A 13,540-nucleotide genomic window follows, 5' to 3' on the forward strand; every position below is an offset into this window, starting at 1 on the left:
TATTTGTATTACGTTAATAAGAAAATCCCTGCATTTGTCGCAAATGTGAAGATGAAAACAGCTATCAACATTTAGTGAGACACGAACGTACTTCCTTCCACTCCGGAACCTGAGGCTCCTAACTACAAGACCACAGTGAATACATGCAACTGTTAATAATATTATCTTTTATGTTAAAATCTGCTGGGGGCTTTTAGTGCAAATGCGTGGTTAACTGACATTTAATTATAAATACTTGTACCAGGACGGCGTATTTTTGAAAAATCTTCCATTTTCCCCTGTCTTGAAACTCCATACTGCTATGCTACACAGTTAATAATACAAAAAAAAAAAAAAAAAATACAGTACAATGAAAGCAATATGGCGTCTCCCAAATATTTCGAATGGCTTGGTCCCATCGAGTGACACATCATTCTGATGTCACTTTTGATTAAGCCAAGCATGTCGCGGACCACAGCCTCCCAACGGCACGACGCACCTGGCTGAAGAGAATCTTGTAGTATGTTTAGGCAGTCTTCAAAACTTAGGTCTTCAGACAGAAGGGCAGAGAGGTTTACCATCAAATAGACGCTCTCGCAAGAGAGTTTGCACAGGATTTGGTATCAGGCAGCAGTGGTCTTTAACTTAGCACTCTCCACTCTCTGGCTTCTGAAGCGGGCAAGTCCAGGGCGATGAAATCGAAGGACACTCTCGTTTCTTGGTAAGTGAAATCATGTCGCGTGTAGACACTTCGAGATGCGGGTACAGGTACGGAAATGGTCTTGGTATGGTTTAATTTTTTTTCTTTTTTTTGTGAGCCTTCAGGCTTAGAATGTTAGGAGAAAATTTATACCACTTGTTTAGGGTATACTTTCATGTGTGCAAGAGAACTTTCGATTTTTATACGAGTAGTGATGTATCTATAGATCGTTTGGTTACCACATGGAGTGTTAAGACAAATTAGATACAAGTTTTTGCTCTCTCAGTGCTATAGATTGATTCAAGGGGTCTATTTGTGCTTAAGCAGTTTTGGAATTCTAAATTTTCCTATGGTTAGAGGACTTTGTAATTGGATATTTATTTCAGCAATTTTTTGGGGGATACTGCAGTAGTACTGATGTCTTCCTTCCTTAGTCTTTCGACGTGCTTATCTATTGTGATTTTCCATTAAGATGTGATTTTTGTGGGTAAATAGTGGAGTTTCGTACTTCACATGTTTGTCAGTGTCCTACCACGTGTTCAGTACATTATGTTGAGTTGCCTATTTGTGTTCACCATTGTATTGTACTAAAGTTTCTTTGCGAAATGAATACGTAGTCCTGTAGTTAAATTTTTCTGTTTTTATGATTTTAGATTTAATGTCTTTCGTGATTTTCTTACATTATTGTTTCTGTTCACAGACATGCTTATCAGATTATGCTGGAATCGATTGCTCTCTTTTTTCATGTATAACAAGTAGGCCCACCTATACTTATATTATGATTTTATTAATTTGTATTTTTCTTAGTTTAACGAAATGTTTCGGTTTATCTTCGTGTTCATTGTGATGACTTGCTTTTCTGCACAATCTCCAGTCGTTTCAGTAGATGCGGTGATGTGGTAGCTTCTCTCTTGCTAAATCTATTTTTGTATGAGTGTTTGAGTGATTGACTCCGTATTTAATCGTTTTTCTTATGAATCCAAAAGTTTCCTCCAAACCTCACATTACGATCCAATGGTCCCAATTTGAGATAAACGGGAGTACGTTTCCAGTAATTGTATATTTATGGCTTAAAGTTATTAAGAGTGCAGATTATTGTCTCATTTAGAGTACTGATTGCCTCATGTCGATTTTGATTTCTGTTGGAAATGAAAAATTTAATTCATCAAATCTTAAATAAACCCTTCGAAAACAACACCTTGCAAGCCACGTCCCATCCTGACTGCTTCAGATTCTATCAATGCGAAAGGTACTTGGCCTACATTTAAATAGAGAATTTTGCGATTTAGTTGCCAAAATTAAATTTCAATAGTGATAAAGGTCGATTTGTGGCCAAAGACAGTAAATTTGTCAACCCAGCAGTCACAGTATATGTTACAAAGCTCAGAAACGAATTCAGTTAAATGAGAATAAGCAAACTGCACGTTTCACTAGAGCACAGAGATTAGGGTAAATGAAATTCTACAACCAGTACTAATTAGTTACTGTTCAACGCGAATTTCAGGTCGTCTTATAGTGTTTTGCAACGTTTCGTATTTAAAATTTACGTGCAGACGATATGTTACATATTGAATTTTACAATATAAAAAACTCATAATATCTGTGGCAAACCACGTATTTTGTCTACCGAAACTTAAAGCAACAACTGAACGACTATTTCTGAGACTAATTCGCACAGAGAAGAAATTCTTAACCTTATGCCCACGTAACGCATGTCGTGTCAAATCAGTGGTCTCACCATTCCAGGTAAGTAGGTCAGTAACGCATGAAAGTGACGAGAAATATCTCTTGAAGTCAGAACAGTCTGTAGAACTGTTTTTATTATGCGTTATTTTTATGGAAAACATCCCTACGATGTGTAGAGTACATTGACAGCATTCTCATGATTCGGGAACTGCATCCAGATAGCCATTGCATTTCTGGTTCAGCCTAGTCGTTGTAAAATATTATATGTTACCTCATTTCACACAAAACCATAGAGAGTCAATAATTGTTAAATTTGGTGCCTGCTTTCCGCACTCCGATGCGTGATTATCTATACCAAGCTCGCCTGCGAATCATTCTGCAGGATCCATAAGACCAACTGCCCAAGTGTCACGCACCAAATCTGCAGGCTGCAAGCCGATCCCTTTTCTTAGATGATGAGGAGTCATCGTTCCACCTGTGAACTCCGGTCCAGCAGAGATGAGTGATGGCAAGGTTCGATGCGTAGGAAGTGTGTTGGTGTCTTTACCCTTATAGTAGCGAGGCTGTGAATTCAGAGAACTGTAACGAAATGCAGAAAAATCTGCAGATGATCAACAATTGCTGCAGTCAGTGCCATTGACCCTAAACGTATATGCCATAATTTGTGCCATACTTCGTATAGATACCCAGAGAGATCCATTACTGTTCTGTTACACTATTGGCAATAAATTACTGGAAACAATAAAACCGATTTTAGGGAAAGTATTTAGCTATCTGAGATGAGTTGCAAGAATCTTAGGGATATTTAATTCGTGAACGAAAGAAGTGGCTTACAAAATAATTTTTCGATGAATTATTAAGTTTCGATCGTCAGACTGGGACACTTACCAGGTTAGATTAATAGTAGAGTTGAAGATGACGCAATGAAGTGTGTCGCTTTTCGCCACGGGCTCTTTAAGTAAGCTCAACACTGTTACGGAGATCCTCAACAAATTTCAGCGTCAGCCGCTACAATTGAGACGCTTGGCGTCTGTCTTTGAGTACAAACGAGGCAGAATGATTATTGACAAATGATTACTTAGACGATCAGATTCTAGACTATGCAGTTTTACCAAGGCACAGAATATCCACCATCTTCTTCATGCGTCAGAAATATATGGTGCAATTTCCTGGTTAAATGCTGGACCTGTGCTTCCACGGATCTAAGCCGTTGTGCCGGATTAGTGTTCAAACACGCCATGTACATTTCCTTTTATTGTCCAGAGATAACAGATGCCTCCGACTGTAATGGTCACGTGTACACAGTCCACAGAATTCTGAGCAACAAGATGTGGTGTGAAACTTCCAGGCAGATTAAAACTGTGTGTCGGACCGAGAATCTAACTCGGGACCTTTGCCTTTCGCGGGCAAGTGCTCTACCATATGAGCTACCTAAGCATGACTCACGACCCGTCCTCTCAGCTTCAATTCTGCCAGTATATCTTCTCCTACGTTCCAAACTTGACAGAAGCTCTTCTGTGAACCTGCAGAACTAACAGTCCTGAAAGAAAGGAGTGCTAGTTCTGCATGTTCGCAGAAGGGCTTCTGTCAAGTTTGGAACGTAGGAGAAAAGGTACTGTCAGAATTGAAGCTGAAAGGACGGGCCGTGAATCGTGTTTGGGTAGCTCATATGGTACAGCACTTGCCCGCGAAAGGCAAGAGTTCCGAGTTCGAGTCTCGGTCCGCCACACTGTTTTAATCTGCCAGAAAGTTCCATATCATCACACACTCCACTGCAGAGTGAAAATCTCATTCTGGAAACATCCCCCAGGCTGTGGCTATACCATGTCACCGCAATCTGCTTTCTTCCAGGAGTGCTAGTTCTGAATTTTCTGGGCTTGCGCTCATTCTTTAACGTCCTAATCATCCACTGGATGTTAAGCCCTAATGCTTCTTCTGTCTCATCTTTCACATCAAGTAGAATGTCTCGGGCGCGTCTGAATACGTGGGTGGGGGGGAATTAGTGCTTAACGTTCCGACGACAACGGGGCTATAGAGACGGAACTCAAGCTCGCTTTAAAGAAGGATGGGGAAGGAAATCGGCAGTGCCCTTTCAAATGAACTATCCCGGAAATTGCCCGAAGCGATTTAAGGAAATCACGGAGCACCTAAATCAGGACTGTCGGACGTGGGTTTGAACCATCGTCCTCAAAAATGCGGGTGTAGTGTGCTAACCACTGCACCATCTCGCCCGATCTGAATATTTGATTCTGACTCGTTCATATTAGATCGATTCGAACAGTAGCTGCTAATTTGCGGAAGTTTAACAGCCTAGTTCGAACTAATCAGCATTCCATATTTCATAATCGCACCACTGATTCGAAAAGTGTGTAAGCTTTCTTCAAAAAAGGCAAGGAAGTGTGTGCTTCTATAGCTTGTACGTCTCTATGAAACGACGCCCACCGAACATCTCAGGGGTACGCTTGAAGGCCAGCTTTATTCACAAGACCTACAAAATTCACTCTTGTTGCTTTGTGATGTATAAATATTTTGAAGAGACGTTCGTCATATGTCTGAGTCATTTTTGATTCCATGGCACTCATTCCAGCGCTCATTACTTCACACAGTGCTGTCTCTCAGAAATCATGTGTAAGTTGTGGTCAGGAAAAAACAGTAAAAATTTTAAGAGGTAGTGGTAGACATGATTTCAAATAAAATATTCTATACATGTCCTATTTTTATTGGGTAGAGAGATTCATGGTTAAAATGTAACGCAAACAAATGCACACAGAACACGTTAAGCGAACGCAAATGATTAAGTTCAAAAATTTAATTTTCTTAAATTCTATGCCTAGCTTTAATACCGTTCCTACTGACTCATTTGTCGGGGAAAGTATGGTTTAGCTGATGTACCATCCGATTACTAAAACTTTTATGGGCTCCACCATGCTTCAGGAACATGCCCAGTCTTGTAATCAAAGTAACCTCTCCTCAGGGAAGCCTACAAAACGGGGCATGCGGTGTCATAACAGGCCCAATGCAGTGATTGTCTACCATTTCAACCCGCATGTTAGCAGTGAACAGTTGCTGTAAATATGTCTCCACAAAGGCACGTGGCTTTTCATCGGACCGACGATATAAGTGAAGCCGTTAGTACTGAAAGTGGCTTCATCAGTAAACAGTGTTAGTGGGATCAGTCTGTCATGTGCCATTAGCCAACGACGTAGTTCCAATAATCTTCCTTCATCTCCTTCTCTTAAGTATTGACTCCACTGTAAATAATCTTAATAGAGGTCATTTATGCGTAATGAACGACATATGGTTGTGTGTTGAACAGCGATACGTGTAGAAATTCTGTGTGTGCTTGTTAAAGGACTACATTCTACCAACTGTCTCCTACTTCATCCACACTCTGTTCACTTACGCGTTCAGATGAGGTATGGGGGGTGGCCACTGCACCAGCGTCATGCGGTCTGATGAAAACACGAGTAAATGGTCACGAATCTGTCACTCTGCCGTTAGGAAATCGTCTGTGGTATTCTCTACAAGCAGCAGGAGCGTCTCCATTACAAAACCCGCAGTATGTGTACCACATCAGCATACTCAACAATTTTAAATACATGCGTCGTGCTTAATCGGTATCTCAGAACTGGCGAATAATCCACAATCACAGTTACAATTAAAAAATTCAACTACATAAACTCAAGCGCAATTTCGCAAGTTGAATTTAAAAAAATTGAGGCAGTCGATGCATAAACCAATAGCAAGTAGAGTACTAAAGCACGAAAAAAAAATTTATCTCTTTAACCAGTTGTATCTCGATCAGTAACAATAATTGGACACATAAGGAAAGCTTTATTTGAGAACTACTATCTCCTAATAGTTTACTACTCCTCCTGAAACATGCTGTGTTTTTGTATTCCTGATCATTTATATATTGCACTGTATCTCGTGTGTATTTAAAGAATCGTTTCAGTGGTACATTTCGTCCGTTGGGCTGAAGCTTTAAAAAACTGTGGTGTGTTTTGTTCTTTGTCGTACTGTACTCGTGGTCTACTGGATGGCACTGAATGTTTGGCAATTATCTAGCTGTAATCTGTGGAAATACCGGTGTGAGTCCTTCAACTGACCTGCTTCAGTCTGGGTCTTCTGAGTGGCAGATCACTCCCTGAAACTCAAACGCTTAATAAAACTTACACGACAAATCTGAGTAAAGCAATTAATGGAAATGGGTAGCCCTAGAATTGACTTCCAGGTACAGGTATCCCTTAACTTACTGTTAACTAACTTCATGAAGGCTGTTTCATAATTACGAGTCAGACGCTTGGCGCCCGTAAATTCCCGTATTTATTACAATTCTTAGTATGCACAAATTTATAATGGACATTACAACAGAAACCTCGAAAAATAAGACATGAAACTATGTTATAATACGGTTGGCAAAGATAATTTAACAGGGTAAAGGGGTTTATGCAAATCACCTTCCCGATGTATTAATACCGTACAACATAACCGCGAAATGAAACTGGTGATTACACGATCGTGCCAGAAAGAGAACATGCAACTTGCCTGTTCGTCTACAGTCGAGACGATATAACAACATCCCTAATAGGAGCACTGTCGCCAGCTTCCAGTTGCGAAGCGCAACCTACTGCTGGTGAGACAATAGTCTTTTGTAGAGTGCACAGTGCATTTTGAGTTACCCAAACGACCGATACGATGATATCCAAGTGTTATATTAAGGCTGTGATAATCTGTTGGTACCACAAAGATAGCCTCATTTCCAGTGGCGGATGCCTTTCATTAACTACGGCACTCGTGTATGTTAGGAACTGTATATACAGTATATTTAGAGCCCATAAACAAAACAGCGAACCGGCCGTAGTGGCCGTGCGGTTCTAGGCGCTACAGTCTGGTACCGCGAGACCACTACGGTCGCAGGTTCGAATCCTGCCTCGGGCATGGATGTGTGTGATGTCCTTAGGTTAGTTAGGTTTAACTAGTTCTAAGTTCTAGGGGACTAATGACCTCAGAAGTTGAGTCCCATAGTGCTCAGAGCCATTTGAGCCAAAACAGCGACCCGCACTGCATCTTGACAAACTAAGGTCGTTGTTTATCCACTTCGTTCGAAAGTAACATACTACGAATATGAGAAATACTTTATGCTGCAGTTTTTATCTGGATTTGTGTTTATTCACGTACTCTATGATTCGGTGACAGCTCGTACTCTCTTGGTGTTTGGACATGCGGCAACTGCAGTTACGCCTGCATCTGTGATTTCTTCTTGAAGTAGAGTAATACTCGTCAGTGCAATTGCAATAAATGAAAAAATAAAAATAATGTTTGACAGCTGTAAGTGGAAATGACCACGTTTAACACGCACAGGAGCCTGTCCGCGCATCGGACGTCGAACCCTATATAAAACAGTACCCAGTACTTTGGAACGTTTCCTCAGATACTGCGCATCAACAAACAGTCCATGGACGTGACGGCGACCGGGCAAGTGATCAACCTGCTGTCCAACGACGTGGCGCGCTTCGACCAGGCGTCGCTGCACGCCAACTGGCTGTGGTTCAGCTCGCTGCAGCTGGCGCTCGTCACCTACTGCCTCTACAGCTACGTCTCCTGGGCCGCCTACGCCGGCATCGTCTACATCGTCCTCATGACAGTACCACCGCAGAGTAAGGCGCAACCACGTTATTACGCACCAGTGAGACAGCAGCTAAGAGCTAGAAACTGTCTGGTAGTTATCGAGGCTGATCATCCAGAACACGTTTGTACCAGCTGTGTTACAAGGTCCCTTTCCGCTGGCAGGTAATCTAGTGCGTTCAGCCAGTCATGTCTACCGTCAGGAACCAAACACAATGCAGTATAACATTTCCGAAAATTGTTTGGGCTCTCGTGGCCACTTGTTGACAAGTTGCCTATTGCCTTCTTGCTCGTGCTGTTTCACCGGCGTCTCTATGATGATTTTCCTGATATTTCGTCAGCACTAGTAGATGCAACTGTCGAAGCTTCAGCCTCCATTTCTATAATATACTGGAGTCGAGGTCGCAGCCGCAGATGATATATAACTGGAATGCCAACATCCCAGGGCTTTTCCGTGGCCATTACCGCTACAGTTTTCCTCTTGCTATCTGCAACGGACGTTCGCTGCAGAACGGGAATCCAGGATCCCTTCACCTTCAGGCTTTCTTTTTTCTTGCTGAAGTAATTGTCACGTTTGTGTATGTCTATAATTACCCTGAAGAAGCAAGTACGATAATGCTTCTCTATAGCAAGAACTTGCGTGTCGGCGAATTTTACTGTGTGGTCAGCATCAGGCAGGGTGTCCTCCACCAAACCAAAGGACATCACACACATCTATGACCGAGGCAGGATTCGAACCTGCGACCGTAGCATCAGCGCAGTTCCGGGCTGAAGCGCCTAGAACCGCTCGGTCACAACGGCCGGCCGTGCTCCACCGCGGCCGATTTTTTCACCTGTCCCAACCTGTAATGTCGCTTATGTTCTGTGATTCTGGTGTTGATCTTTCATACAGTCATTCCAACAAACACTTTATGGCATCTCCATAGCGTGCGGTATATTACCGACATTACAAGTGGGTCTCTTTTTTTCCTTTGTCGATCTGAGGCATCCTTTGATTTTCTTTATCAGTTTATAAACAATCATTACGCCGTGTTTGGACAGTGTACGGCCGGTTCTGTCCGTCACTCTGGGTATGTATGGCAGAAAGGCCGTAGCCCAGATTTCTTTTTCCAGTTTGACATTTCTTATGTTAATGGCGGGCCGGTACCTGCAAAAAATGTCAAATCACCATCCGAACCAGAAAATGAACATGATTAATTCGTCCGTAACTCTAACAAGAGGAATATGTGAGTCGCAGCACCTCAGACGCGAGATGCAACACCTAGAATGGGATTTGAGAAGCAATCGGCACTCCACAAGTTAGAACCAAACACTCGACGGAGTCATTGGAGAGAGAAAAGTCTGGTAACGCCTTGTGCCATAGATTTCAGAGTGACGGACAGACTCGCCTGTGTACTGCGCAAATATTACATAAAGATTGTTTACAAACGGACAAAGAAGATCAAAGGGTACCTCGGATCGCCAACGGAGAAAAGAGAGCAACTTGTAATGTCGGGAATATACCGCATACTACGCACATGTGGAAAAGTCCATGTTGGAATGACTGTATGACCGCTCAACTCCAGGATCACCGTACGTAAACGACATTCCAGGTTGCGGCTGGTGAAAAATTTTGCTGCGGTGAAGCGCGCCCTGTGTTGATACCGACCACATAGCAAAATTCGCCGACACGAGTGTTCTTGCTGTAGAGAAGCACTATCACGTCAGCTTCTTCGCGGTAGCTGTAGGCCTACACAAACATGACAGTTACTTCAGTAATAAAAAAGAAAGCCTGAAAGTGAACAGATTCTGGATTCTCGTGCTGCAGATAGCAAGGGGAGAACCACAGCGGTAATGACTACGGAAAAGCCCTGCGATGTTGGCGCGCCAGTTATATATTATCTGCGCCCGCCAGCTCGACTCCAGTACGCCACCAGCAAGACAGGGTGAAGCGATGACAATTCCACATGCTTGTGCTGGCAAAAGTCATAAAAGTCACCAAACAAACCTCGACGGAAGAAACCGAGACAGAATGGAAAAGGCAATTTGTCATAGTGTTTTTCTACGGAAGTTGATGCCAATCGAAACGTTGCACCTATAAGTCCTGCTCACTCGCCTGCAAACCCGAGAACTTAAAAATAATCTTTTACGTCGTTCAAAAATCTGTTTTTGGCTCTTCTTTACTATACGACTGGTTTAATTTTGTCACACTTTCACAGTATATTAAGTTTTAAGAGTCAGAAATTTTCAGGTTTCAATCAGATGGTTGTTCTGTGCATTTTGCAATCCTTGGATGATGCAATCAATGAAACTTTTCCAACAGCCAACCGGTTGTAAATAACGGTTTTGTATATTGACCTAAAATTCGACACCTCTAAGGATGTCTTCATCAGAGTGAAACTTTTAGAAACTCTATAAAATAATACATAGAAAATTAAGTATGACAAAAAGAACCATTAATAAAGATGACAATAAAATTAAATGGCGAGAAGGCAATCGTCAGATTTTAGAGCAGATAAACGCAAGTAAAAAATAAAATAAAACACGCTCCAGCCTTTGGCACGTATGCCTAGCTAGGAACAACATCAGACTGATAGGCCCAGTGGTTTACATCGCTGCCATGTTAGCAACACAAGGTGCGCAGCCTGCCGGGCGCGGACAGTGACATCTGCCCATTTGAAACAGTATAACACAAAAAATTGAAAAAACCGACAGTTAATTCCAAAAAGAAAATAAGGAGGAGAGCTTAACGCATTTTTTTTTTAAATACATGGTTGTCAAGCAATGAAGTATAACTAAGAACCACCTATTAGGCTTTACAGAATTTGCTTTTGCATAAAGGGCAGAATAATATAGAAATTTGATACAAATAGCTTTACAACCCAAGAAATATCGGCATGAAAGTAACTTTAGTACTACACGTCTATGATATTCGAAGAAAATGATGTTTCGGAACTAGAGGCAGGAAAATATAGTAAAAAATAGACGAATCAAAATTCTGCGACTAGTGGATAAAAAAACCACTGAAATAATTTTTGTTATGTAATAGTAACTGTTCATTGAGGATGAGGCCATCGTTCTTAGAAATATGCTTGAAAATCTCTAGCTCTTCCAGTACGTCGAAATGAAAATTTCTTCACCGCTTTTCTGTTTGTGACCGGAAATTAAAAGATGATTAGCGAAAGTGGAATTGTGTGGAGTAGTGTCTCTCTTTCTCAATAAATGTTATTTGTACCTAACACTAAAAGATCTTCCTGTTTGTTCTATATAATAAAAGGCAGACGTAACACAAGTGATTTAATACACTCCTGAATTGTGTTTAGGAGGAGTTGCAGAGATTGTGAACAAGATTTCTTTGCAAGTTATTGTTAGTGAAAAAGGTAACTTTGTATCCATATTTTTTAATTAAAAAAGAGGTGTCGCAGCCTAGGACAAGGTACCAAACAGTTATTTGTAACCGGTTGGCTGTGTGATTCCTATGTTTGAAAACTGTATATGGTTGCTAAGAAACAGTCATATTTAAAACTGCAATCAATGAGATTTCTGAAAGTCTAGTGAGCTATCCTAACTTATAGTTTTATTCAGCACACCAATACACTTAGCAAGATAGTGAATGAATTGAAACGGAAGGGTATTCTTTGTCTTAGTTACTTTTAATTTCTGTTGGGAGCAACGTCATTCTTTATTATTATGCCGTAGAAACTTTTAGATTACTTTCTAGAACACCCTATCTTTGTCGCATCGTTAGTAGTCGTTTGAAAAAACATTTTTTATTCAGGTGTAACCCTGACTTCCGAAAAACGTGAAACTCACTTGATGAGAGATCTAAAATATACAACAGATAAGCTAAAATTAATGAACCTAAGAACTCCAGCAGTTCTTGCGTACCATAAAAAACATACGGACACCTACTCTCGTAATATAATTTCAGTTGCCGAGACAACACTCCTCAGTACTTGTTCTGAATAATTCCACGTAGTTTTTGTGATATCTCATATTAGACTACTGCATTGATAGTCTGTTTGCAAGTAAGCGAAGAAGAAGCGTTTCTTTTGTTGCTTAGCTCGAAGTAGATATTTCTGATTTTTTTCTGAAATTATTTGTATGACGCTATTAATCTGATCATTCTTATGTATTTGATGAGTTAACCATCTTCCATCTCTCATCATAATTATAGTTTGAACTCACATTACTAACACAGAGGCATCACATCATCCATACAAACTGTAAAGGAAACGACATTGCTACGTGTTTTAAAGTAATGACTTTTCTTGCAGTTGTACTACTATTCCACATTTATGATCTGTGTAACTGTATTTCTAAACTCTCTCCCAATTGGATCATTGTCTCTGACTACTAAATTTTGTGTAGTTTTTTAAGTCAATGGTATCTGACACGGTCTCAAAGAATTTCCACCCCAAATATGATGGTTATTTTGAAAACTATTAGATTAAGCTCAAATACTCGAAATGAGGCAGTGAGTTAAACTGATTCGCTTAGTGTGGGTACTTGCACTAGAGTGTTATTGTGGGTAACTCGCTCTGTTCACAGTGTACATGGGGAGACTGTCAGCGCGATTCCGTAAGCGAGTGGCCGTCCGCACTGACGAGAGGATGAGGATGATGAACGAGCTGGTGCAGGGCATACAGGTGGTCAAGATGTACGCCTGGGAGAAGCCCTTCGCCAAGCTCGTGGCCATGGCCAGGAAGTAAGTGGCAGCACCACCATTTCAGACATCAGCAAACAGAAGCAAAGTACCAGCAGACCATTGCTTCAGCAAATATTACAGACCTTAAACTGTAAATGGAAACTTCTTTGCCGGCCTGGTGGACGAGCGGTTCTAGGCGCTACAGTCTGGAACCGCGCGGCCGCTACGGTCGCAGGTTCGAATCCTGTCTCGGGCATGGATGTGTGTGACGTCCTTAGGTTAGTTAGGTTTAAGTAGTTCTAAGTTCTAGGGGACTGATGACCTCAGAAGTTAAGTCCCATAGTGTTCAGAGCCATTTTTTTGGAAACTCCTTTGTTCATTGTTTCATTTTGATATGTCGCTGTACATCAAAGTTATACATTACTTTCATTCGCGTCTATGAAATTTCTTCAGATACGGTCTAATTGTGCAGCTTGTTAAAGTCTGGCGGTTGGAATGGAGGAATGTACTACCTATCATTGTCCCCAAAGCCACCTTTTGGTTTTCTGCCCTCGCACTCTGAACACGTCTTCTCTTTTACAGGCTATTCATCACGTAATTGATAACTTAACTGAAGAAAAAGAGATAGTAGGAAAGTTACAGTCAAAGATAGTCAGTGAATAAGATTATCTTTGAATATATCGCAGAAAAAGACACAAATGTTAGGCAGCCCTGTCACGGTGTTTTATAACATGTGGTCGCAATTCTGAGTGACTTGACCAGTAGCCACCCTGCTGTAGCACAAAGAATGAAGTACCAAGTACATCGATATGCAATGAAAACTAAACGATTATACGTCCAGTCCCTAGAGAGAGCGGATGATGTTGAATCGATATGAATCAAGAAAATGAGAAATACTAGCCATGAATTCCGTATTACAA

The 13,540-nt window shown here is 41.2% G+C and overlaps 1 protein-coding gene across 2 annotated transcripts in view; it reads left to right on the top strand.

The window, feature by feature from the left end:
• LOC124594746 (ATP-binding cassette sub-family C member 4-like) overlaps positions 1–13,540 on the top strand; it is a 193,379-nt gene that overhangs the window by 49,717 nt on the left and 130,122 nt on the right. For both annotated transcript variants that reach the window (XM_047133125.1, XM_047133124.1), the window contains exons 6-7: positions 7,800–8,025; positions 12,524–12,680. In XM_047133125.1, the coding sequence (XP_046989081.1) occupies positions 7,800–8,025; positions 12,524–12,680 (383 nt within the window). The remainder of the gene's footprint in view (positions 1–7,799; positions 8,026–12,523; positions 12,681–13,540) is intronic.

This window comes from Schistocerca americana, chromosome 2 (genome assembly GCF_021461395.2).
Source record: "Schistocerca americana isolate TAMUIC-IGC-003095 chromosome 2, iqSchAmer2.1, whole genome shotgun sequence".
Classification (NCBI taxonomy): domain Eukaryota; kingdom Metazoa; phylum Arthropoda; class Insecta; order Orthoptera; family Acrididae; genus Schistocerca; species Schistocerca americana.